This window comes from Fringilla coelebs (genome assembly GCF_963513975.1).
Source record: "Fringilla coelebs genome assembly, chromosome: Z".
Taxonomy (NCBI): Eukaryota; Metazoa; Chordata; class Aves; order Passeriformes; family Fringillidae; genus Fringilla; species Fringilla coelebs.
The window spans coordinates 26,155,941-26,178,506 of record NC_140031.1 but is presented as its reverse complement, the minus strand read 5'-3'; the positions used below and the strand labels follow the sequence as shown (position 1 = coordinate 26,178,506).

At 38.1% G+C, this 22,566-nt stretch overlaps 2 protein-coding genes across 2 annotated transcripts in view; one reads left to right on the top strand and one right to left on the bottom strand.

Annotated features, from left to right (window-relative positions):
• The window catches only part of MRPS27 (mitochondrial ribosomal protein S27), a 42,655-nt gene extending 38,312 nt beyond the window's left edge, over positions 1-4,343 (bottom strand). Inside the window, exons 1-2 of the mRNA XM_084224830.1 lie at positions 4,201-4,343; positions 2,237-2,314 (exon numbers count right to left, since the gene is read on the bottom strand). Coding sequence (XP_084080956.1) covers positions 2,237-2,314; positions 4,201-4,264 — 142 coding nt within the window. The 5' untranslated portion in view covers positions 4,265-4,343. The remainder of the gene's footprint in view (positions 1-2,236; positions 2,315-4,200) is intronic.
• Positions 4,263-22,004, top strand: PTCD2 (pentatricopeptide repeat domain 2; the record flags this gene model as incomplete). The annotated part of the gene is given in 11 exon segments (XM_084224829.1): positions 4,263-4,304; positions 4,306-4,450; positions 6,868-6,960; positions 9,257-9,386; positions 10,141-10,258; positions 11,618-11,696; positions 13,024-13,115; positions 15,868-15,981; positions 17,450-17,524; positions 18,285-18,395; positions 19,767-22,004. Coding segments are annotated over 11 exon segments (1,230 nt in total). The 3' UTR covers positions 19,998-22,004.
• Between the last annotated feature and the right edge of the window lie 562 nt (positions 22,005-22,566).

Genomic DNA, 22,566 nt, shown 5'->3' with positions numbered 1-22,566 from the left:
AATGTAGCCACAGCAACAAGCAACGTATTATCAATAGGGGGCACATTTGGCCACCATGGAAGGTCACTTTTATTCTCCTTACACCCTTGTATTCTTAGAAGTGGTTCACTCAAGACAGAGGTCTGATCCAGTGGTGGGAAATGACAATAAAACTGAGATGCAAAGTTTACCTGTCCTGAGAGTGATGGGCAGAGCTAATATCTTAATTCACAGGCTAACTGGTGCTATAAAGAAAGCCTTGTTTTATTTTAAAGATTCAACTAAAATATAAAGGCTGAGGCAAGTATTTTGCCTAACAAATTTATTTGTTCCACATTTATCTCTATTTCCACATAACTGGAAAGAAAAACAGCTCAACAGCTTTGTACTAAACAAGGCTTTGAGTGGAAATTATTCATGTCTGTAAGGGTAGCACTGCCACCTGGTGTTGCAGATGAGCCAATTTAGGTACTGTGAATCTTTCTAACAAAAAAAATTTCCTATCTCACCTGGATTCTGCAATCCCCTGGGATTCTGGTTTTCTTTGTACTTCATTTTTATTAAATGGAATCCAAATTAGTTCTAGGCAGCCATCTTCCTACCAACAAGCAATTTGCAAATTCCAAATTAACACATTTTCAATTCCTATCTTCTTGAACAAAAGCACTTTGGAACAAAAAATACAGTCTTGCTCTTTCCCATACATTTTTCAAGAGTGAAGTTTGCTAAACTCATTCATACCTGGATTCTAAACTGAGGTTACAATGAAGACAATAAAGCATGCCTTACATGGACACATGTAAGTAAATGAGTTTGCGTCTGGGATAGCACATCACCTCAGCAGAGAAATGAAGTGATGACTTTAAATCAAAATATACTTCTTTTGCCCTTAAACATAGCTTTGTGTGACAACAGTTCTAAAACAACATTTAAATACAAAAACAAAAGAGCATTTCCCCAACACAAGGAACTCACTCTAGCTATAACCACCAGTTAGTACAGACAAGACTATATGTGCAACCAGACAATTGACAGCTACAGAGCAGACGTCTACAGGGCTGTCTCCTTTCTGAAAATGCTAATACAGCTGACACCGTGCTAACTTGTTTTCTCTTTTCTGTGAACGCAAAATGAAAATGCAAAGCAGTTCTTTGAAAATCAGGGAATAGACATCTGCTTTGGCTCAAGACTATCAGCAGAGGAGCAGCAAGAACTGTTCCTGCCAAACAGACACAGAAGTTCTTGCCAGGCCTGGAGAAAGCCAAACATTTCTTTTCTACAGTGGATTTCTACTGGCTATGACACTTGCCAAAATAAGAACCCATTTTCACCTGGAGGTGTGACTAGTTCAAATGCATCCCAGGGCACAAATCTGTGGCTCCAGCCCAAAATACATGGCATGAGCAGTCCTATTGACAGCTAAGTGTAACTAAGTATTAACAGTCTCAGCAGGATTCAAGGTACATACATAAGGACCCACTGGGTGTTTCCCATGCAGAACCTAATTCCCACCTAAATGCTCAGAGGTAAATAAAAGAAACATATTAGTGCATAAAAAGGTCTGATTATTTTGTCTGTCCTCCTGCCTGACAAAAGCCCCCAAATTTCAGCTGATGATTCTTCTTACACCCTCATAATCTGTGTTGCAAATAACAACCACAGTTCAGGGGCCCAGTAAGGAAAATAAGACTATGAATTACAGAGTCTCCAAAACACCTGTGGTACAAAATAAAATTTAAAAAATCCATCTTTAGCATGGAAAAATGCTCTGCAAGATGCTTTGTCCTAAAAGTAGTCATCAGAAAGATAGTGGAATGTCATTTCAAATGTAATCTAGACAAATAATTTAGCTATAAAATTTGCACAGCAGATCTCAGTATCATGTGCAGATACACTTTAATATATAACTTGTTGAAAATAAAAAGTTTAGCTTCATTCCCCTCTCTTCTTAAAAAAAAAAATCTATAATTCAAGAAGAAACTGCAAAACCTTGAGGAAAATTTCCTCTTTAAAAAAGTCTTTAAATATGATTGTCTGTAATACTTATAGAATAGCTTTTTTTTCACACTGCAGTACTGTTAAAATAATGTCAATGAAAACATGACTATGGCTTTGAATACATATGACAAATTTTTAACAAGTTGAGTGCTTTTTAACATAGAAGCTCAGAAGCATATTGTTTCAAACCCTTTTTTGACCAAAAATGAGCTCAGGTTGGAATTAGACAAAGTGGAGACAAGAAACAAACTTTTCTCACCCAGGCTATGCTCCTCTTTTTTTCTCTTTTCCCATTTTGAGCTATCCACATAGGCTGAAGAAAGAAGAGATCTTCGACCTAATGAAGAGAGAAAATACTAAGTAAGCTGGGTTGCTTACACAGCTCTACACAAACATTTTATTAGGTACCACCTTCTTGTTATACAATTGCCAAGCGGAATGCACTGAAGTGTCCTTAGGTCAGTAAGTACTAATGTAACAATTCAGATTCTTTATATGTGGATCAACTATTACACTGTAATAGTTGAAAACTTAAAAGCTTTCCCCAAGAGTTTTTTTCCCCAGCATGAAACATGTATTTCCAAACCTAAACTCCATATTTAGAAAAATAACAATTTGTAAAGGTAAAAAAAATGCTCAACATTAAAAGCAACTTATTTGTGCACACAGACCTTTCTCATCAAATGTTAGCAATTAGCTAAATGTAGATCAAAAACACAAGCAAAAAAAAAAAAAAAACAAAAAAAAAAACCCACACAAACATACTTCTCTGTTGTAGCTGAATGGTTATTTCCACCTATAAAGGCATATCTCACTGAAAATACTTTTATTTTTATAATTGCCACTCTTCAATCTCCTATGAACTGCAGACTCACTGAAATATTTTTGAAAGCTTTTTCCAAACACTCTTTGTACCACAAAAACTGCTCAAGATGCTGTGCTAGCTTCTGAAACAGAACAGAAAATGCTTCAGCTGGAAGAATCTGTCAATCAGCCATAGATGATGAGGTCTTGAAAATGCATGAGAAACACCTGGATAAGACTTGTTGAAGGAAGATACAGAACTACATGCAGAAGGTCGCAGGAATTAACGTTATGAAATAAGAATATTTTAAAAATAGATAGTATAATGCTACACAGAAGTCTTAGCAACTACTTCAAAGCCTTTATCTAAAATATCATCTGCTAGCACTATAAGTTTCGTTTTGGTTGTGAAACAATTTTTCCTTTTTATCACTCTTCTGACACGCAATTATACCCACACATCCTGCACTGAACACCTCATGAAACTGTCATCAAAAAGATTCAAAACACAGAATTCCACAGTCAGACTTCAAAATTATGTACAACACTTGACCAAACAGAAAATAAAAATTTTAAAAAAAGGTATTTCCGGTTGCTGGTGGCGCTTCTTTTAGCAGTATTTTTCCTTATGTGGATAAAAGAGACACAAAAAAGATTCGGGGGGAGGGTTTGGTGTGGCGGGTTTTTGGGTCTTTTATTGTCGCTTTTTTCCTTCAGCATAAACAAAAAGTCATTCATGCATTCATTCATTCATTCATTCACAGCTAGGGATGCCAGTAGCAAGCACAAGGCTTTCCAGGGCTTTTCCGCAGCACAGGCCCCGCGAGTGCGAGCGCTGCGCTGCGGGGCTCCGAGGCCAGGCCCGGATCCCGGGGGCCCGGCCGGGCCGCGCGTCCCCAGCCACCAGGGCGCGGCGCAGAGAAACGCGTGCTCGGCCAGGGCGGAAGGAGCGGCAGGCACCCACCGCTAGCACAGGGCACCCAGCCTTACCGGGCTCACTTCTTCCCAAAGGTCAGGTCTTTGGGCTTTCCAAAACACCAGCCTTGGTGGCGCCTCGGTCCCCGCCAGGACCAGTGTTCCTGAAAACGCACTGCCGCGGGTTTGGCGGCCCCCCGTACAATTCCGCGTGGCTTGCTCTAACCCAAAAATACAGGTCCTACCATGTCGAGCTATGAAATCGGCTCGGGGAATTATCTATTAAAAAAAACAAATTGCGAACAGTCTCCTGCACTACATACTAGCCATTAAACGTCTTGTAAGCAATCTCCAGTTCCACACATAAACATAGAAGGAGATGAAGAGGGAAAGGTGAGCGAAGTCCCTACGTAACACCCCGTCCCTGCTCATGCTCCCCACCGCAGCCGGCGGAAACCACGACGGCCAGCGCCGCTTCCCCCACCCCGCCAGCAGCGCACCGACCTGGGGCCGCGCCGAGGGCGCTCCCGCTGCAGAGCACGGCGCGCCGGAGCATGGGGGCGGCCATGGCGCCGAGGCCGGAGGAGGCGGGCGGTGGAGCGGGGCGGGGGTGCTCCGAACGCCCCGCCCCGCGGGCTCGGCTGGGAGATGGCGGCGGTGCTGGCGGGCGGCTCCGGGCGGGCGGCGCGGGAGGCGGCGCGGCGCTCGGCGATCTGCCCGCCTGCCTCGGGCGGCTGGGCCTGCGCGCCCGCAGGTACCGCGGCTTGTGCGGCGGGGGTGGGCGCCGGGATGCCCTGCCGGGGCGCGGGGCTGCCCGCTGTCTGCGGAGCTACCGAAGTACTGCAACTCCCGGCAGGCCCGCCCGGCGCTGCCAGCTGTGTGCCTGACGGGAGCTGTAGTTCCTGCGCGGGTGCCCCGCTCGGCGCTGGCTGAGCGCCGCGCAGTGTGCTGCGGTGGACAGGCCGAGCTGGCGCGGCGAAGGTCCACGCCGGGGAGAGACGGCGTCACAGAATCGGTGCAGCAATCCCATAGTGGCCTGGCTTGGAAGTGACCTTAAATATCATCCACTGTGAACCCCGTGCCTTGGGGACTCCTTCCGCTAGACCACGTTGCTCAGAGCCCCATCCAGCCTGGCCCTGAGCATGTCCAGGAAGGCTAGACCCACAGCTTCTCTGAGCGACTTATTCCACTGTCTCACCACCCTCCCAGTAAAGAATTTCTTCTTCATATATTACCTAAACCTATTCTCTAATCAAAGCCTTTGACTTCAGTCGAAGGCCATTCCCACATGTCCTACCACTACATGGTCCTGTGCACCTGCCACTCCAGCTCTGTTGCAGGCCCCACTGAAAGGCTGCAATCGGGTCACCCCAGAGGTCAGCGTTAGTCAGTGTATCCCCTGCTTGCTGTTGTCAGGATATGACATTTAAAAACAAACAAACAAATAAACATGCAGCTTCATAAATGTGTATTTATTCTGGGAGGGTGACAGCCTTATCCAGACCCTGGGATTCAGAGATAAGGAAAAAGGGACGCATGGAAAAGAGGTGTATGGCAGAGGGCTCCCCAGCCTAGGCTCTGGCTGGGCTCCTGTCCTGCTGTGCCAGCAGTGCTGAAAGTTTTGTTCAGGTTACACCTCTATTATACCCCTCAAAGACATGGAGACCTCTCTCTCTTTGACTGGAGTTCTGCCCATCCCCTTCAGGGACTGGCCATGTAGAGGGTTGCAGTGTGCCTGACGCTAAGCAGTTTAGTTGACTGAGTTCTCTGGGATAGTCTGCACCACCTGCACATGCCAGCTCTCATATTCATCTCCCTCTTTTTTCCTTGGCAGTCCCTTTGGTTTTGGAACATTTCTCTTACACTGTATGGTATGTGTCTAAGAAAGCAGTACAATTCAGCAAATTGAATTCAAGAAAAATAAAATTCTGCTTCCCTAATCTCTCTATTGACCCTGACAACTGATTGTCCATGATATGTGGTGCACTAGTCCTACCACAGGCACCAGCACGATTTCTGCGCCAGCTTTGGAGAGGCCCATGACAAGAATGGTCTTTCAGTGCTAAATCAACAGAGGTCTGTTGGAAGGGAAATGGCAGTGTAATGCAGGTCAATTTCATGCTGAATAAAATGTATTTGTTTACCCATTGGAACTGTTTAAATTAAATTTAATGGATAAATGTGCCATTTAGTGGATTTTTTTCTTCAGGTTTTACGAGGCGTGTCATTATCATGGTTCACGTGCTTAGAAAACAAGTGTTTTTATTTACATGGCCAGTTACCTTTTCCTAGGGATATGCAGAATATAATAATAAACAACCTAACACAGTTCAATACTTGCCCGTGTGCTTTCATGGTTAGAATAATTCGTTACAAGTCAAAACCTTAAAATATTACATTATAACAGTGTAAGCTGTTATTGTGACTCTCTGTTACTACGTCAGTAGTTGCAAATAAAAATCCTCTGGACACCTGTTTTTGTGACAGTAAAAACTTGTCAAATAGCTTTTGCATGATGCTTGTTTTAAAGCAGCTTGCAACACAGCACAGTTAAAGTCAGCACCCAAAGTTAATTTTGACATTCTAGTCTTAGTGACTGTCTTACCTCTGACGTCTGTGCAGCAGCAGAACGTTACTAGGTCTCCACAGCGTTACTACAATCCAAATAATACATTTGTTTTTATAAATTTAAAAAAAAGCTTTTTGTGACCTCTACTGCATTTGGAGCTTCCAGAATGGTATATTTTATAGTAGTAAGGACAGCACTTGTGGGGTAAACAAGTCGAGACACTAGTGAATTGTGGAAAACAAAGGAAAACAAGACAAATCCTTATAAAAGTGTAAAGGGGGGAGCAGGAATTTTGTGCAGAATCTTCTTATACCTTGGCTTAGTGGAGAGGAATATAGCCTCTACTTTTTCTTTTGCACATCTAATAACTAGATACTTCTTCTTCCTTGTACACATAAGCTCTGCAAAGCTGTGACATATTATTTGGGTCGTTTTGTCAGTGATGTGAGTAACTGCAGTTTTTGCAGTCTGTTTTTTAGAGTCCTATCCCAATGGTCTGGCATTGCACAGTTGTCTGTAATTCATACATGCTAGGTTCCATACTATTAAATCATACAGTGTAACATAAAACTTGACCTTCCTCTTTTTTTTTCTTATGGCAGGGAAGCGGTATCTGCTAACAGAAGAAGATATAAAGTTACAGAAATTTCAGCAGATGAAAGTGGCAATTAGAAATGAGCTGCATGGCAATAAAGGTATACCATTTGTTTCTTAGTCACCACTTTAGCATGAGTCTTAGGAAACAAACAGTCTAAGTCACAATAATATGACATCAACTGACCTCATTTAAAGAAACAAATTATGTCTTCCTCTTGCTAATATTTTGTACTTAACATTGTTGGAAGATCTGAGGCTTTGTAGAATGAAATGTAGTATTAGTTATGCTGTGTTGAGAATACGTGTAGAGAAGCTTTCATGTTTGTAAAGTATTTACACAAGACCTCAAATGTTTGTAATGTTTGTGCCCTCACTTTTCCAACTTTGTTAGATAGTCAAACAGAAAAAACTATTTCAGTCTACAAACCTTGCTTTAAGTATAAAAGCAGCACAGAAAGTTAACACAAAGCTAAATAGTTATGCTGCTATCCAGGAAAGGGCTTTCACAGGTTTTTTTTTTTATTTGCTCCCTACATTTTGTTAGCTTTTTTTTTTTTTTTTTTTTTTTTTTTTTTGCCTAATGTGTGTTCTCAGTTGTACATTTGATTCCAATTGATATATGCTACTCAGAATATGAAAAACAAATCCAGGTTTTTCAAATAATTGTAGGAGCAGGATCAGTGGATTTTTTCTGATCTTGTCATGCTATTCAAAATGGATACAAATTCCTTTCTTTTATAAACTTAAGTATAAACATGAAGCTGCCCTTATTATTTAAGAAAAACAAGGTAAAATTCCTGGTTTATCATGCGTGAGTGTGCTAGTGATACAAACTGACAACTGTTCCAAAGGTTGTAGTTAATTTTAAGGCAAGAAGAGACAAATAATCAGATCTCATTTTATATAACCCACTCTTCTGGGACAGAGAGGGAAGTAAAATCATCCTGATATTTTTTCTGTGTTAAGTAGAATTTAAATTGTGTGGTTGTGCGTCATAATATTGTTATATTTTGCTGGGATAATGATATACTCATATCGTAATTTATTCATCCTGTACTTGAGAAACATTGACATTTCTGCTGGGGGACAATCATTTCTGCTAAAGCAGGTTAGTAGAAGCCAAATATTTTGCTTTATAGATTATAGTAGACCTTCTGGTTTTGTGCAAACTGAATCCTTTGAAAACTACTGAAAACATTGTTCCAAGCACCTATTTGTCTGTATCTGTGAGTGGTTTCTGTATTGAGTGTTTAATGTTATACTTGAAACATGAAAAAAACTATGGTTAGTAATAAACTTTGTTTAGAAATTTAGGGAAAAGCAGTAATAACTTTTATACAGAAAAATAATAGCTATTATTTATTGTTGTTGTGAGGCAAATATTAACTACAATTATTTTACAGTAGTTACAATAGTTATATTATTAGCTACAGCAGTTGTACAGTTAGCTAGAATAATGTAAGTACAGTTCAGATGCCAAATATTTTTTAAATTCCTGCACATCTTTGAACACATCACAGCTGTTATATGTACATACTTGTACGTACGCATTCATCTGGCTTCACAGGCTTCAATTCTGCACCTCACTCTTGAGTAAGGACTTGTATTTGCATGTTGGCACAGATGTGTGTATTAAGTAACTGTACACATTGTTCTCTGGGGTGCCTACTTTGCACCTCTTGTGCAGGTTACTAGCTTAGGAACAGCAGTGGCCCAGCAACTGCTGCAAAAAAGTTCATTTCCCAGCCCAAGATTCTGGCAGCACCATGACAGGAATGGAGCTGCTCGGTAGTACATGTGGTTTTAATCTTGTGTATATCTGAGTCAGAGAAATTACCAGCTGAACGACAAGTCTTTCTGCTTGCTTTGTCATAGGAAAATGTGCTGGATAGAGAACCCTGTCTTTTGGAGTAGAAGGGTAGCAACTCCAAGTTTATGGCTATTTAAAGAAATAGGGAGATGATGTGTGAAAGTCTTCATTGTTCATCAGCTGTGAAGGAATTTAAGTCTTCTGTCTGAACAGTATTGAGTAGAAGTTCTTATGGTCATTTGAAAGCTGAGTAGAAATGGTTTTGTTTGCTTGCTTGCCTTTCAGAAAAAGAACATAAAATGTCACAAAACTTTGTTCCTTGTTAAAACTTTTTCATTACCTGGTAGGCTCCATAACATATATTGTAAAATTAAGTTCACAGTAAGCATCTCCTTGGTTTTCTAAGTCTGACATAACTTTGTGGGGACATAGTGGCATGCTTGTGTGTTAGAAGTTTCATGCAGTTTTCTTGGTGAAAAAAACAAGAGTTCTGCTTCACTGAGTCTGCATGTTTCAGGTACTAAGTATGTGACACAGGTGATGGAATTGTCTATAGACTGCTGCTGTATGTGTTTTGTTTTCAGATCAATATTTTAAAAATATCAAAGAAAAACTAAAGAAAAACAGAATCATTCTCAGAAATGAATTAAAAAATTTGCTGCATTTATGTCAGAATTCATCTGATGTGGAACTAGCCAGAAAAATTATTTACAGGTAACTCTCTTTTCTGTTTTTATCTTTCTGCTTTTATCAGATCACCCTAGGCTATATCTGCAGTTGAGGTCTTGCCCTAATTGCAATATGCGTAGTTAATTCCTTAATTTAAGGTTGTATTTTTATTTAAATACTTTTGATCTTCCGACCCTTTAGAGACTCTCAGGTCAAAGGAGAGTTAAGCTACGGGAGCAAAGTGGTGTCCTAGGGTATGGTGAACTGGAGAGAAAAATTATCCCATAGCTGCAAGACAGAGGTTCTAGGGCATTCCAGCCAAGACACACCTGGTTATAAATTGGTCTGCAACCAGTAGTCAATAGCAGAAGGTTTTGTGAATGGAAATTTTCCTAGCAAGTACAATATAGAGGCTATAAAGAAAACAGTGAAATGCTTTATCTTTTTATTGAGTTACTGCTGCTAAAATAAACTGCTGTGACTTCCTTTGCTGTTATTCCATGAATAGAAGGTAAAGTAGCTCAGAATTTTCAAGGCAGAGATCCATTCTATTATTTATTCAATGAACTTTGCTTTATTGGTAATAAAAGAGATTATTTATTACCAGTTAATTTATTTGTTTGATCAAAACAATAATTTTCCTTAGAACTGATTTCCTGTTATCTATATATCTTTGGCTGGTGCAGCTAGGAAAGTGTGCCACAGTCATTGCACCTACAGGTCTTGATGTCTATTTAAAGTTGTTCTGCCTTGGTAAATTCCATGCCCTGTGTGATTAATTTTTTAATCTTTCCCATAGGTACCATGAGCAGAATAGAATCACAGCCTTACATAATTTTAAATTTGGTCCACTCTTTATGAGACTGTGTTATGAGCTAGACCTTGAAAGACCTGCAGTAGAACTTATCAAAGATCAGGTAATTCCCCCTGTATATATATTAAACATTTTGTTGAGCTTATTATTAGTCAAATATGAGTAATGGTATGCTACACATGAGCTTTGCATGAGCTGATAGACTTGAAGATCTGTTGCAGTAGCAAAGATGCCTATGACATTAATATAGGTGTGCAGAGTACTTGTTTTTTTTTTTTTATTTTAGCACAGTAATTAAAAGGAAATTAAATATTAGTTTGATTGGTAACTTTATTTCTGTATAACTGCATCATTTGAATAAAAATTGAATAAAAATATTGATGAAAGAATAATTACTTAAATGAATACAGCTGATGTATGCTTTCCTGCATCCTGTATTGCATAAATCATTCTTGGAAATGAACACTTGTAAGTTTCTCTGTGGTAGTCCTCTGAAATTTCTTTGGTTACTTGCACCAACAAGTTCACCATATTGCTCTGTACTTCAGTCTCTCTCTGAATACTCTAGAGGTGGTATGATACTCATCAGCTCAGAAATTTGGCCATTTTAGTGCTGAACAAACTGAAGGACTTGTTTCTGAACATTTCTAAAATTCTGTGTGTGCTATTATGGCAAGATAATAATCAGGTCCAGTATGTTCAGTAATGTTGTGACTTCAAAAATCTCTGGCAGACAATGAAAATCTCGCTGATATTAATTCATTAAGGCATGAGATATGTCTAGCCAGAAACGGGAGAAGTCTTGCTACTATTCTTAAGTTAGGCATGTGTAAGAAAGAGTATATGTAGTTTCTATTATGATTTCAGTTTTTTAAATTGAGATCTGTATCATTAAGATGGAAACTGCTGTACTTATAGTACATAGTAACTGGTGAATACAGGTACAGTACCATTTCTCCAGATTCTGCTGCAGAAACTCAATACCTCTGATGTATTTTGTCTGTTCCCAACACACAGTGTTTAGTGTCCTAAAATTTAATTCCTTTCTCTTCTGATACTGTTACCATCATCACTCATGCTCTTGTGCTGATCATTTGATATTGTGATTAGCAAAAAATTAATTCAATTTCATGGTGGTGGTACTTCATTCCAAAATATATTGTTGATCAGCTGCATACTGTCAGTGACTTCTGCTTCCATTGACTTAGAGGTCATTTTAAAATAGGACAGGGGGACTGTCTGGGAAATTTCTGCTTAATTTTAATGAGCTTTTGACCATTATGAGTCACTGATAATTTAGACATCATTTGACAGAGAGACAGACAGTCAAGGAACCCAGAGAGTTAAATGCTGAACTTGTAAAGATCAGACTTATTTCAGTAGGAAGACCCGTTAAATGCTGTGCACAGTAAGACTCTTCACTATCCTGATTTTTTTTATGCTTGCTCTGTTTCCTCTCCAGAATTTGCATGGTTTTTTCTCAGACAGTACATCATTCCATATTTTGATGACTATGTTGTTTAAAAAGGGCCATTTTGAAAGTAAGTATTGTATTTGCTAAGGCAAATTAATTTTGGGGAGGATGCTTCTCACTGTAAGCAGTGCCTGTGTGTATATATATGTATTGGCTGATTTGCTATAGTTTTAGATGGCCAAACATTGTGTAAATAACTGTAGATGTGAATGTGTTGCATTGTAATGTGTGACAAAAATTGAAGGGTCTACTTGTTTCATATTCCCCACACAATTCTTGCCATTCAAGTTCCACAGAATTGTAGTTATCCAAGAGAGCTTTTTCCCCCAAACTCTCTTCACTGAACTGTTACTTTTCTTTGCTTCGTTATTTCCCATAGCATTTTTTCTTCTCTATTGAAAACCTATGTGTGCTTTAGAATGTTCATTTCCTCAACAATTTTTTTCTCCATTCTGCATTTGTGTCAGAGCAAGGAAGAGTACCTTTTTATTTGTACCGTCTCTCAGAGTGGCTACTGCAATGTAGAAGTCCAATGCTTCAAATCAGTTTGGCCCTGTATGAAGACAAGGAGAAATCGTCTGACCTAACTTAAAAAAACTTCCCATGAGAACACCTTAAAGCTTTTCAACCAAATCCCTTTATTTGATAGTTATTGAACACATAACGTCTGGTCTCTTAACATTTGGCAAATTTGAGTCCAACAGTTGTCATAAAAGTTGCAACTGGGCCACTGTAAAAAAAACCTAGATCACCTCCTAAATGCAGAAGCAGACGTCACAGTCTCAAGCTGTGCCAAGGGAAATACAGGTTGGATATTAGGGAAAAGTTTTTACAGAAAGAGTGATAAAGTACTGGAATGGTTTGCCCGGGGAGGTGGTGGAGTCACTATTCCTGGATGTGTTTAAGAAAAGACTGGATGTGGCACTCGGTGCCATGGTTTAGGTGAGGCATTAGGGCTGGGTTGGTCTCGATGATCTTGAAGGTCTCTTCCAACCCAGTGATTCTGTGATTCAGCATTGTGAAATGGACCATGTGAGTTAATGAGGAGATGCTATGTAGTTTGCCTACAGTGGTGGAAGCTTTCTGGGCAGTTAGGAACAATGAGGGTGGCTTTTTCAAGTGTATAAACTTTAGTTTTAGATTTTCACATAAAAATAATGGAGGAATAAGGCCACGTGCTAGTGTAAACTGAAAACCTCCTTACTAAGTTGAAAGAGATCCAAGTGACCATGCATTAAACTTTCTGAAATTTTTAAATAACAGATTTCAGTTTGCATTCATGTTTTCAAATAAACTTGTTGAACTCATACCTTATTGACTTGTTTCTTCTTTTCAATTATGAGAGGTACAGCCTTAAATTTATGAAGTGAGTAACACTAATATATTTTTGATAGGTGCTTTGGAAGTTCTGCTTGAGATGAAAAAACAAGGTGTACCTTTCAACAAAGAAACCTATCTACTTGCAGTTGCAATATGCTATAAATTGGTAAGTATTATGAATTAAGTGTTTGAAATGCCTTCTCTATCTCTTCCTTTTTTTTTTTTTTTTTTTTTTGTATTTTCATATTTTCCCTGTCATAATTTTGTATCTAGTGCAAATATTTTAAACTTATATATATGTCCTAAGGTGCTTCATCGTACATGATGTGGTGCATATACATTGTTTCCCATACAAACTAATGTGACAAAGCGAATCTCTAAAAAGTTGCATGGACAGGAGCATTAAGAAACAAATTTAGTACAGCTTTTGATTACCTTAGAGTATTCTTTCTCTGTGATGTATGCATCTCTTCAGAGAATATGCTGTGCTTCAGCCTCAGTATTGGTTTTATAGTCTCGTTTCCTTAAGGCATATACATGATATGTTCTATTTGCCAGACATCCCCATCCATTTCTCCCCTCCTCCTACAAGCAGTCTTGTAATTTCATTTCTGTAATTGTACACAAATTTGGCAAGGAATAGAGCTGTAATCTGTTCCCTACACACTTGATGAAAATGGACAGCTGAACGGAGAAAAGAAGCATAAATGAATGCCTTTAGGTAAACAGATAGCCCCTTGAGCTTACCTGTGTGTTTAGCTCAAAGAAAAAGAGCACGAGCATGGTAAGAAACTAGAATACATCAGTTCTGTGAGTGTTTTTTTTAGAACAGTTTCCCTTTTCATAGCAAAGTGAGATCCCAGAATTTTTTTATTTTGATCTTCATCTCCAGATTTGAGTCAGTTCTGCAGTACCCTTTTCCAGACGCATTTCTGGGTCAGGTAAAGGGTACTGAAATTTTAATATGAATCTTTCCCAAACTCATTTGGAAACTCTTCTTCCATTTCCTTATCTTTTATAAAGACACTAGCTGGGGAAAAAATTACACCACTGGACTAAGCTTCCTCAGGTTTCTCAGTTAACCATACAGTGAAACTGAGAACTTATGTGATAACAAGGACATAGCCTAAAATGGTACCTCAGCAGCAGTTTATGTGTTTTTTCTGAAATTCTCATTTCCAATTACTTAAGCTGCCTTAAGGTCTGCTGTTGCTTCTTTCCTAAAATGTTTGCAAATTTTTTAACATGTCCTGCCGTTAGAATGCTGGAATCCAAGATATTTGCAACAGGAATAGGTTACCAAGGCTTCTTCTTCTACTTCTGGCCCTACATATATTTTCAATAGAGAATCTGGCCCATTATTACTATTGATGAAAAGAGGGGAGGGGATGATTCTATGCTGTTACCTGATTGGCTTGAATAGTCACAATAAATTTGTGGGGCTTTTTCACTAGGATAAAATACTATCAATGGGGGAGTAAGCTATTTATGCACTAACCCTTTATGCACTAAATAGGATTAGGTGGAGCTCTTTTAAAAGCTTAATCTATTGACTCATCTCTTAGGAAGAGGAAGAGGAGAAAACATGAAGCTCAAACTTGCTTTTCCTCATGACACAAGATAAGACATGTCAGAAAAAATCTTGAAATTAAGTATCTTCAAGATACTTAATACATCAAATAATAGAAATAGCGGTGCTGGTATCATTAAAAGCTTTGCTGGATATTTACTATTCTTGGTTTCTTTTGAATAATCTTGCCAGAAACCAGAAAAATGTACAAGGCTTAAATTCAGATTATTTCCAGTGGATAAACAGAGGAATTAATGTTTAATCTTTACACAAAGGTATTTTTGAGGTCAACTATAAAACACTTCTGGGATGGTTTAAGTCTCTGTAAGGCACTGCCATACTCTGAGGTAACAGATGGTCTTTCCTTTAGTTCAGGAAAGAGCTATAGGCCTTTTGGTGATAATAAAGTATTTATATAATAATAATCAATCCTCTGGTGGTCAAAATGTTTCTAAATTTTCAAGGAACATATTTTGAACCATATTTTGCAGGCATGACACTTTGAATACTAGGAACAGAAATCAACACCAAATCTGAGGACGCTTATCCATATTGGTGGTACCAATTGTTACAAAACCTTCCTGCTGCCAGCTTTTAGGTTTGACAGATACTATTTTGTTTGGCATCCAGTCAGTTCCCCTTGTGATTTCCAGTGTGAGCGGCATTGGTTTGGAGAGTCGATAGTTTGAGAGGTAGCATACAGCTAAACTCATTGCCTTGTAGTATTGCCAGTTGAAAATTCCCAACAATCATGGAAGCCTTCTGTTTTGGAAAAAGGCAGATTTCTTAAGCTGAAATATTAAAATATGTACTTCGGAAGCATTTTTCAAGAATTAATCCTTAAGAGAGGCTAAAAATGGCTAAATATTCAAATTCACACGTACACAGATTTCTTTAGAGGAATGGTACTCAATAGTTCAAAGCTTAGAAAATGTTGATTTTCAGTAACTATCTAATGTAGCTTTTATACTAAAGTAACAACAAAAATTATCTTCCTTTCTGATTTAGAAATTATTTGAAAGTGAAAATGTCTGTTTGTTTAGGATACTGCTGGGGCTGTTTCATCTGTTATATAAGCCCAAGTAGTTAGGGCAAGGTGTAGTTGTTAAAATAATAGAAGTTATTTTTACCCTCCTGTGACCTCTGTCACTTCAAATATCATATTTTTATGTTGTGTTTCTCAAAAAGAGCTGCAGAAAATCTGCTTGGTTGCATTCAGATACATATCGCCTTTGTGATTGTACAGTATGTTAACTTCTGAGTACCTTCTAAATATGATTGCAGGTGCTTATAGTCCTTTCAGGTAACCAGAAAAAAAAGAACAACTTCCTGTGATATTTCTATGCAGGGCAACCCAGAGTCTTCCAAAATCTCTGTGAGACTGCTTGAAGAAGCACAGCTAAAAGGTAACATGTTACCACTGCGAGCATACTGCTTTGCAATAGCAGCTGCTCTCAAGCAGGTACAGTCTCTTTGTTTCAGTTGTTCCTGAGTCTCTGTAGAGAGAGATACTCTCTAGTTTTGTTATAGATAGGTAGTGACAGGAAGCTAACATGGAGAAAGCATGACTATATAATAGGTTCAAGTATTGGAACTTTTAGGTTCCTGAAATAGTAGGATTAAACAAATTGAATATGGAAGTTTTTAAATCTAAATATATATCTTGAGTCTAATGCGCACGTATTTTGTGATAATACTATCTAGAACATTAAAAAATTATAGAGTTAGGCCAACAGGTTAGGTGTCACCATGGTTTGGTGTCTAGACCTGCGGATACTGCTACTTAGTGGTAATTTCTGTTAAATAGAATTAAAATGATAATTTAAAGTATTTGTGCAATCATCTCTTTTAAATGTTTGTCTTGGGAGGCAGACTCAAAGGTTTTGATATGTATTTCACTACTGCCAGGGAGGTGGAATTTCTCCACAATATGTTTCTGTCTGGTGAGGTTTTGCTTTATCTCATATGCCTAAGTACTGGTATGAAGAGGCTCTGACTCAGCACAGGGTGAAAAGTAGAGAAGGAGAATAACTATTAGGAAATTCTAAAGTTTGGAATAAAGTTTGGATTTCCTCTGCCATTAATTTGTGTATGCAAGTTGGGTATGTAGTGAACCTTCTCTGTTTCATGGTAAAATAGAGGGCAGAGACACTGGAAGTGCAATAAATTTGATCTTACTAACAAATTTAGATGAATAGAGTAGAGTTGTTAAAAGTTTCTATGCACTCTGTGGTCTTCTTTGCTCTGTGTGAATGGAGACACTGTAAAATAGCATAATTGAAATAAATTTATTCATGTGTACAATGGCATGATAAAATTCTTGTTTTGCAAATGGAATAATGCTCCACATTACATTTAATTGTTCTTTAAGCTGAAAGAATTTTGACATCTTTCCTTGCTGTAAGAAAGATGTTTCTTGATTCCAAGTAGCATTGCTTGGTCTAGTAAATGTCAGTGTAACATTTAATGTCTATTCAAATCAATTGATGACATAGATACAGTATTGTAAATGTGTGTGTCCAAAAGGTTAGAGGGGCTGGACAGGATAAATACACAGTAACATATGGTGCACTTCATTACTCTGACATGTGTTGAACTGAGCATGTGTGTAAACCTTCCATCTTTTCGGTAATCTCATGCTCAGTGGTGGTTACATGTGACAGACACACACAGTACTAAACAGACAGATGACATGGGAACTCCAGCATGGGGTATTCCTTTTGCAGGCTGGGTGCTGTTTGGTGTCTGTGGGTCTTGGTGGAGTTGAGTGTAATCAACTTGGTGGGTGGAGTCTTGGTGGAGTCTTGGCCGGGTCTAGATGCTGCATTGTGATTTGTTGAAGAGTTGTGAAAGTCTGTTGTTTTTCTGTCAATGTGCAAGTTTCTGACATATGTATGACTATTTTTATATTATTTATGATTCCTTCCTAGAACGATGTAGCACAAGCCAAATTTTACTGTTCCCAGATAATGAGAACAGAGAACAAACTATACAATAATCTTAAAGTAAGTATGCTTGTCTTGCAGAGTATCCTGCACTGGCCAATAAACTCCCAAGTGCAAAGTAACAGAAGACCAGCCTCTTACTAGCACAGGCATGTGTTGGTAGTGTTGCTGAGCTTGTTTTTGAGCCAACAGACAGTTTCTGTCAGTTGGATGACTTACATTCCGAGCTGTTAACAATCTCCACCCACTTTTTAAAATCACTTCCTACCATAGGTGGGAATGTAAAGTAGACCAATGCTACATGTGTGAGCATAGACCCATCAACAATTTCTAGCTATGATTTTTGCTTTCTAGCTCCAAAAGATTTTAAAACCCAGCTCTGAGTAAATGCTCTGCCCACTTTAGGCCTCCTTCAGCTCTGCACACCATATCCACATGTGTACATACAACAATCTTTTTTCTTAGTTGTGCAGTCTACAATCTGAGAGAAAGTCTGCATGTGCGTGTTTAAGTGACCTCTTAAAAAACCACATTGACCTCTGTAAAAACCACATTATTCAAGAGCAGCTAGTGCAGCTTCATCAGAGGACTTTTGTCTCAAGCCTCACCCTTCCTTTCCAACTCCCAGCTGGTAAAAAAACCTCAAACATTTGAAGAAATTGATCATTCCATCTCTTTCTTTGCAATGGTTGAATTTTTCTCAATGCACTGTCTTGAAATGAATTTTGCCCAGCTTTGCTTCATGTCTTCCTCAAACACTTTTGTAAAAATTTTCATTCTTATGAATGTTTGTGTGGTGTGTTTTTATTTTATTTTTAAGGTCCTTGTCCAGCTCAGATCTGGTTTGCTAAAAGAAGTAATAAATACATTAGAGGCAGCAGTGGAAGATACATCTCCCTTTGTGAAAAGAACTGAGTTTTCTGAGCAGGTGGTAAGTATACAGTGATGAGAGAAGGTTCATGGTACTGGGCTGAGCCATGACAGTGGTGGCTCACCTACAGAACTTCAGGTGCCTGAGTTTGCCCTTCTCTAGTTGTTTGGGTTCTGGTGCATTCTGAGGCTGAAACAGCTGGCTGGCTTCCTCTGCTCTTGATCAAAACACTTATATGTTCACTTCCTTTTTTATTTTGTATCTTGCTTCTAGAAGCTCATATTTCATCTGAATGTAGGTGACACTTTCCCTAGTGGCATTAAATTATTTAATCTCTTGCCTCCTATGCCATTTTCATTTCATGTGAAATGAGAATAAAGTTTCTGGAAACAGCAATATTGTTAGGTTGGCAATATATGAAAGAGCTATGATGCTATACAGGGAAGTGTGATACAGGAAATAGTAGCTCTTGCTATTTAACCATATTTTACTGTGAAAACTGGTTTTTACAGCCTTGAACAATAAGGCTTCCTTCAGAACGCAAATGAGGACCTTCTCAGTTTGTCAGCATTTCTGCTGCTTTTCCTGAAGCTTTTTTAGTATATTATTTTGGATATGCCTATAGAACAAGACATTTAAGACTGTGTTAATAATTAAGTACTTAGTCTTTCACTGCTGCCTATTAAACAAAATTAATAACTAATATGCAAAATTATAAATATTAGGAGACGAGGAGGGCCAACCTTTCAAAACATAGCCCATATATATTAACTGCTGTGTTGAAAAGAAATTCTTTAAGCAGCATTTTGTTTTGTAAAGTCGTTGCAATAAAAATTGCATGTGTTAGTATTGTACTTTGACTTTGTTTGGGAAATTTTTAGCTGCCAAAAGGAGACTAAGCATTAGTCCTAGCTGCCCCCTTCCACAAGAGTTTATTGATAATAATATTTTTAAGGGATTTACCTAACACTTGAGCTCATGCTTTTGTGTATGGCAAACAGAATTTCTCAGTCTTCTGTAGTCTGAATTTTATGGATTTGTACTGTACTGTGCATTTATGAAGTTACATCATAATAATTAAAATTGTGCTGATCTGGAAAGTAGATTCCAGGAAGCAATTATGTTTCCTGGATTTAAATAGAAAATAATTGTGTTTGTCTGTACTGGGACTGAAAATGGGATTGTACAACTCTGAGGAAGTTTTAAATCTAATTACCTCTCTTTAATAGATAACCAGTGCCTTTCCACCATTTTGTGGTGATGCATAATGTACTTCTCATAAAATCCTCATCTTATGAGTCATTGTCTTAGCCACCTATCTTACACTGTGTACTTTTTTTTTTCTATGAGTTATTGCTTTTCTTCAGTGTGGTGATAGAATGAGAGCTACACTTGCTGAATTGTAACAATATGTTATTTTCTCTTCCTTAGCTGGCTACAGTCAGGGAAAAGATGGAAGAGAGCCCTGACCTTTCTGTCAAATTAGGAAATATTTATATGAAACTGCAAGCTTCAGGACAGATAACCATGTGCACACTAGAAGACATGCTTTTCCAGATTCCTAGTTCAAAGAAGACCACTGCAAAGCTTTTAAATCAGAAACAATTGGGCTGTCAGGGTGCTAATCCAAATCCATTTTGGTCAAATCTGTTGTTAGGATAGCTCAGTATTTGGTGCCAAACTGAACTGCTGATAGCATCTCTTATAATCCAGATTCAAATTAAATGTCTGTTCCATTTTTACATAGTGAGAGTTTTAAGTTGTTTGTATAAAATTTCATTGTAAATACAGATCATGTAGCTTCCATGTCTCAGTTTTGATCCTAAAAACATGCTGTGACAATGGGTATTTGTGTGTTGTCCAGAAATGGGAGTGATAGACCGGTTTGACTTTTTCATTAGGCTTTTGTATCAGGATTTTCCTATGCTAAATATTCTGGAAGTGAACGGATGGAAGTGAGCAAAGCGACCAAAGTGTTATGAGTATCTGACCTGACTTCTGTGGTTCATTAGAAGAAAACTTGATCTTCATCAGATTAAATGTTCTGACTGAAAGGATAGAGGCAGGCAAGAGTCCAGAAAAAAAGCATGAAAGTGCTTGAACTCTTAATTCAAAGTCTGTAGATCTCAAGAGAATCAGGGGGAAGCATGCATCTTTTGTTCACTTTATTATCTTTTTCTTCTAAAGAAATAAATTAGTATTTTTTTACTATCAACTGGGATCATGGAAATGCCATAGGAATTAGCATGGTAACCAAGGGGTTGCTTTCTCACTTGAAGGAGATTCCTGATCAAAAGTAACTCTCAGAGTGAGTGACTGCAGACATTGCTTCCTTCTCATTTTCTGATATTAAGATTCCTGGGATAAGCCAGTCTTGATGAAAATTTGCAACTAAGTCATAAAAAGTTTTTTAGAGCAATTATGATCACATTTTTAGCTATAATTACACTATCTGCATAGTTTACCCTGTTTTTGGACTAAAAAAAAAAGTACAAAGAAGCTTTATTTTGTCCAGCTTTAATTACTCTAGATCAAATGTGCTGGACTCTAGCAATAAAAAGCTGTTTGTGTCTGTGAGTCCTGTGTACCCAAGAATCTGAACAAACTCACCATCCGGAACAGAAGGAATTGGAAACGGATATGCATTGGCTAACATTCATGTGCCTTTGGGTGCCTTTGCATGTGAAGTGATGAACACGTTGACAAAAGAACTTGGCAGTCTTGTGAACATATGACTAGGTGGAACTCAGCTTGATACTTGCCAAGTTGGGCTGCATTATCTCTACCTTCTGTTTATTTTGTCTCTGCCCCACTCAAGCAAAAGTCATAGCTCAGAGTATATTTTCTGTGAATGAATATCTGCATCTATATCACTGAAGACAGTGAGACACTGAAGAAACAAGAACCCGTCCATGCTTCAAAACAAATGTGGCTTCAGTCACTGGGATGTTGCCTTCTGAAGCTCTAGCTCTGAAACTTATTTCTTTTGTCACAGTGTGTCTTGTTAATATTTAAAATGTATGAAAACTGTTACAAAGTAGATGGAATTTCATGCAAGTGAAGAATAATATGAAGTGTGTATCATGCTTCTGTGAATCCTGTGTGCCTTTTTTATGATTGGTGGTGTAGACTTGAGTACTGCATACATTAATCTAAAAACACAGCTATTACTTTTTCTGTAATATTGTGTAGTATGTAATACCACATGTAGTTTCCCTTTGTTGAAAATTCTTTCCACATTACCAATACTATGTCGACCCTTGAGAAGTTCTCAAACTTTTCTCTGCAAATTAATTTGATATGAGATTTGTAAAGGCTGTGTGGCAAGGATTAGCGGTAAGGATTTAAAGGAATTGATTACTGTTCAGTTTACTCTGTTTGTATGGACAGGAAAACTGTCTGGTGTCATCCAGTACAATTGGGACAACTGTTTGGTGTTGAAAGTGTATAAATACCACATTTTTAAATGCCATCAAAGACATTTTGACCCATTTAGCTTTGCAGAGCAAATAAATAAAGTCAGTTCTGTTTAATTTCCTCACTTGGCACTTTAAAACTTGTATAAATTGCAAGAAGTTGTTGTGTCCCTGGACTGTGCATGTGTGCTTGTTCATTCTAATCAGAATTGTTTAGCTTCCTAACTAAGGCTGTATCCTACCTGCAACTGAAGTAATCATAACTTTTATTAAAATTGTCAAAATATTTGATGTTTTCCATTCTTTTTTCTCTTGACTACTTGTTCTCTTGAGGTTATTGTTTTCTTGAGGTTTATTCGTAAGTTGTTTTTTTTTTAGAGAGAGAACATTTTTGTCTTGAAAAAGAAAGGATGCACTTAACTAACAGTACTTCAATAGAAAAAGAAAGCAGGGACTTAAGATTAAAGGATAAGTTCAAAGAAACACACACAAAATTCAGACAATTAAAATTAGAATATTGACTGTTGCTCTAGAAGTGTTGTAGAAGACTGCTAATATTTTCCCCTAAGAAGAAAAAAGCTGGGAGACATAAGGAAGTTCTAATATTTATGCAGCTGATTTCCAGCTAAGTCTAATTTGTGTCATAGAAGTCCCAGAGTCTGTTATTTGGGTAATCTTGGATTTGGGTGATTATTTATGGATTCATCTTTTGGTGCATCGAGATTCACACTGACTTTTGTGTTGAAGAGTCTTCAATCTGATGCTTAGTTGAGTGTAATTAGTTGGAGTTTAATCCTGGTATCCCAGCACCCAGG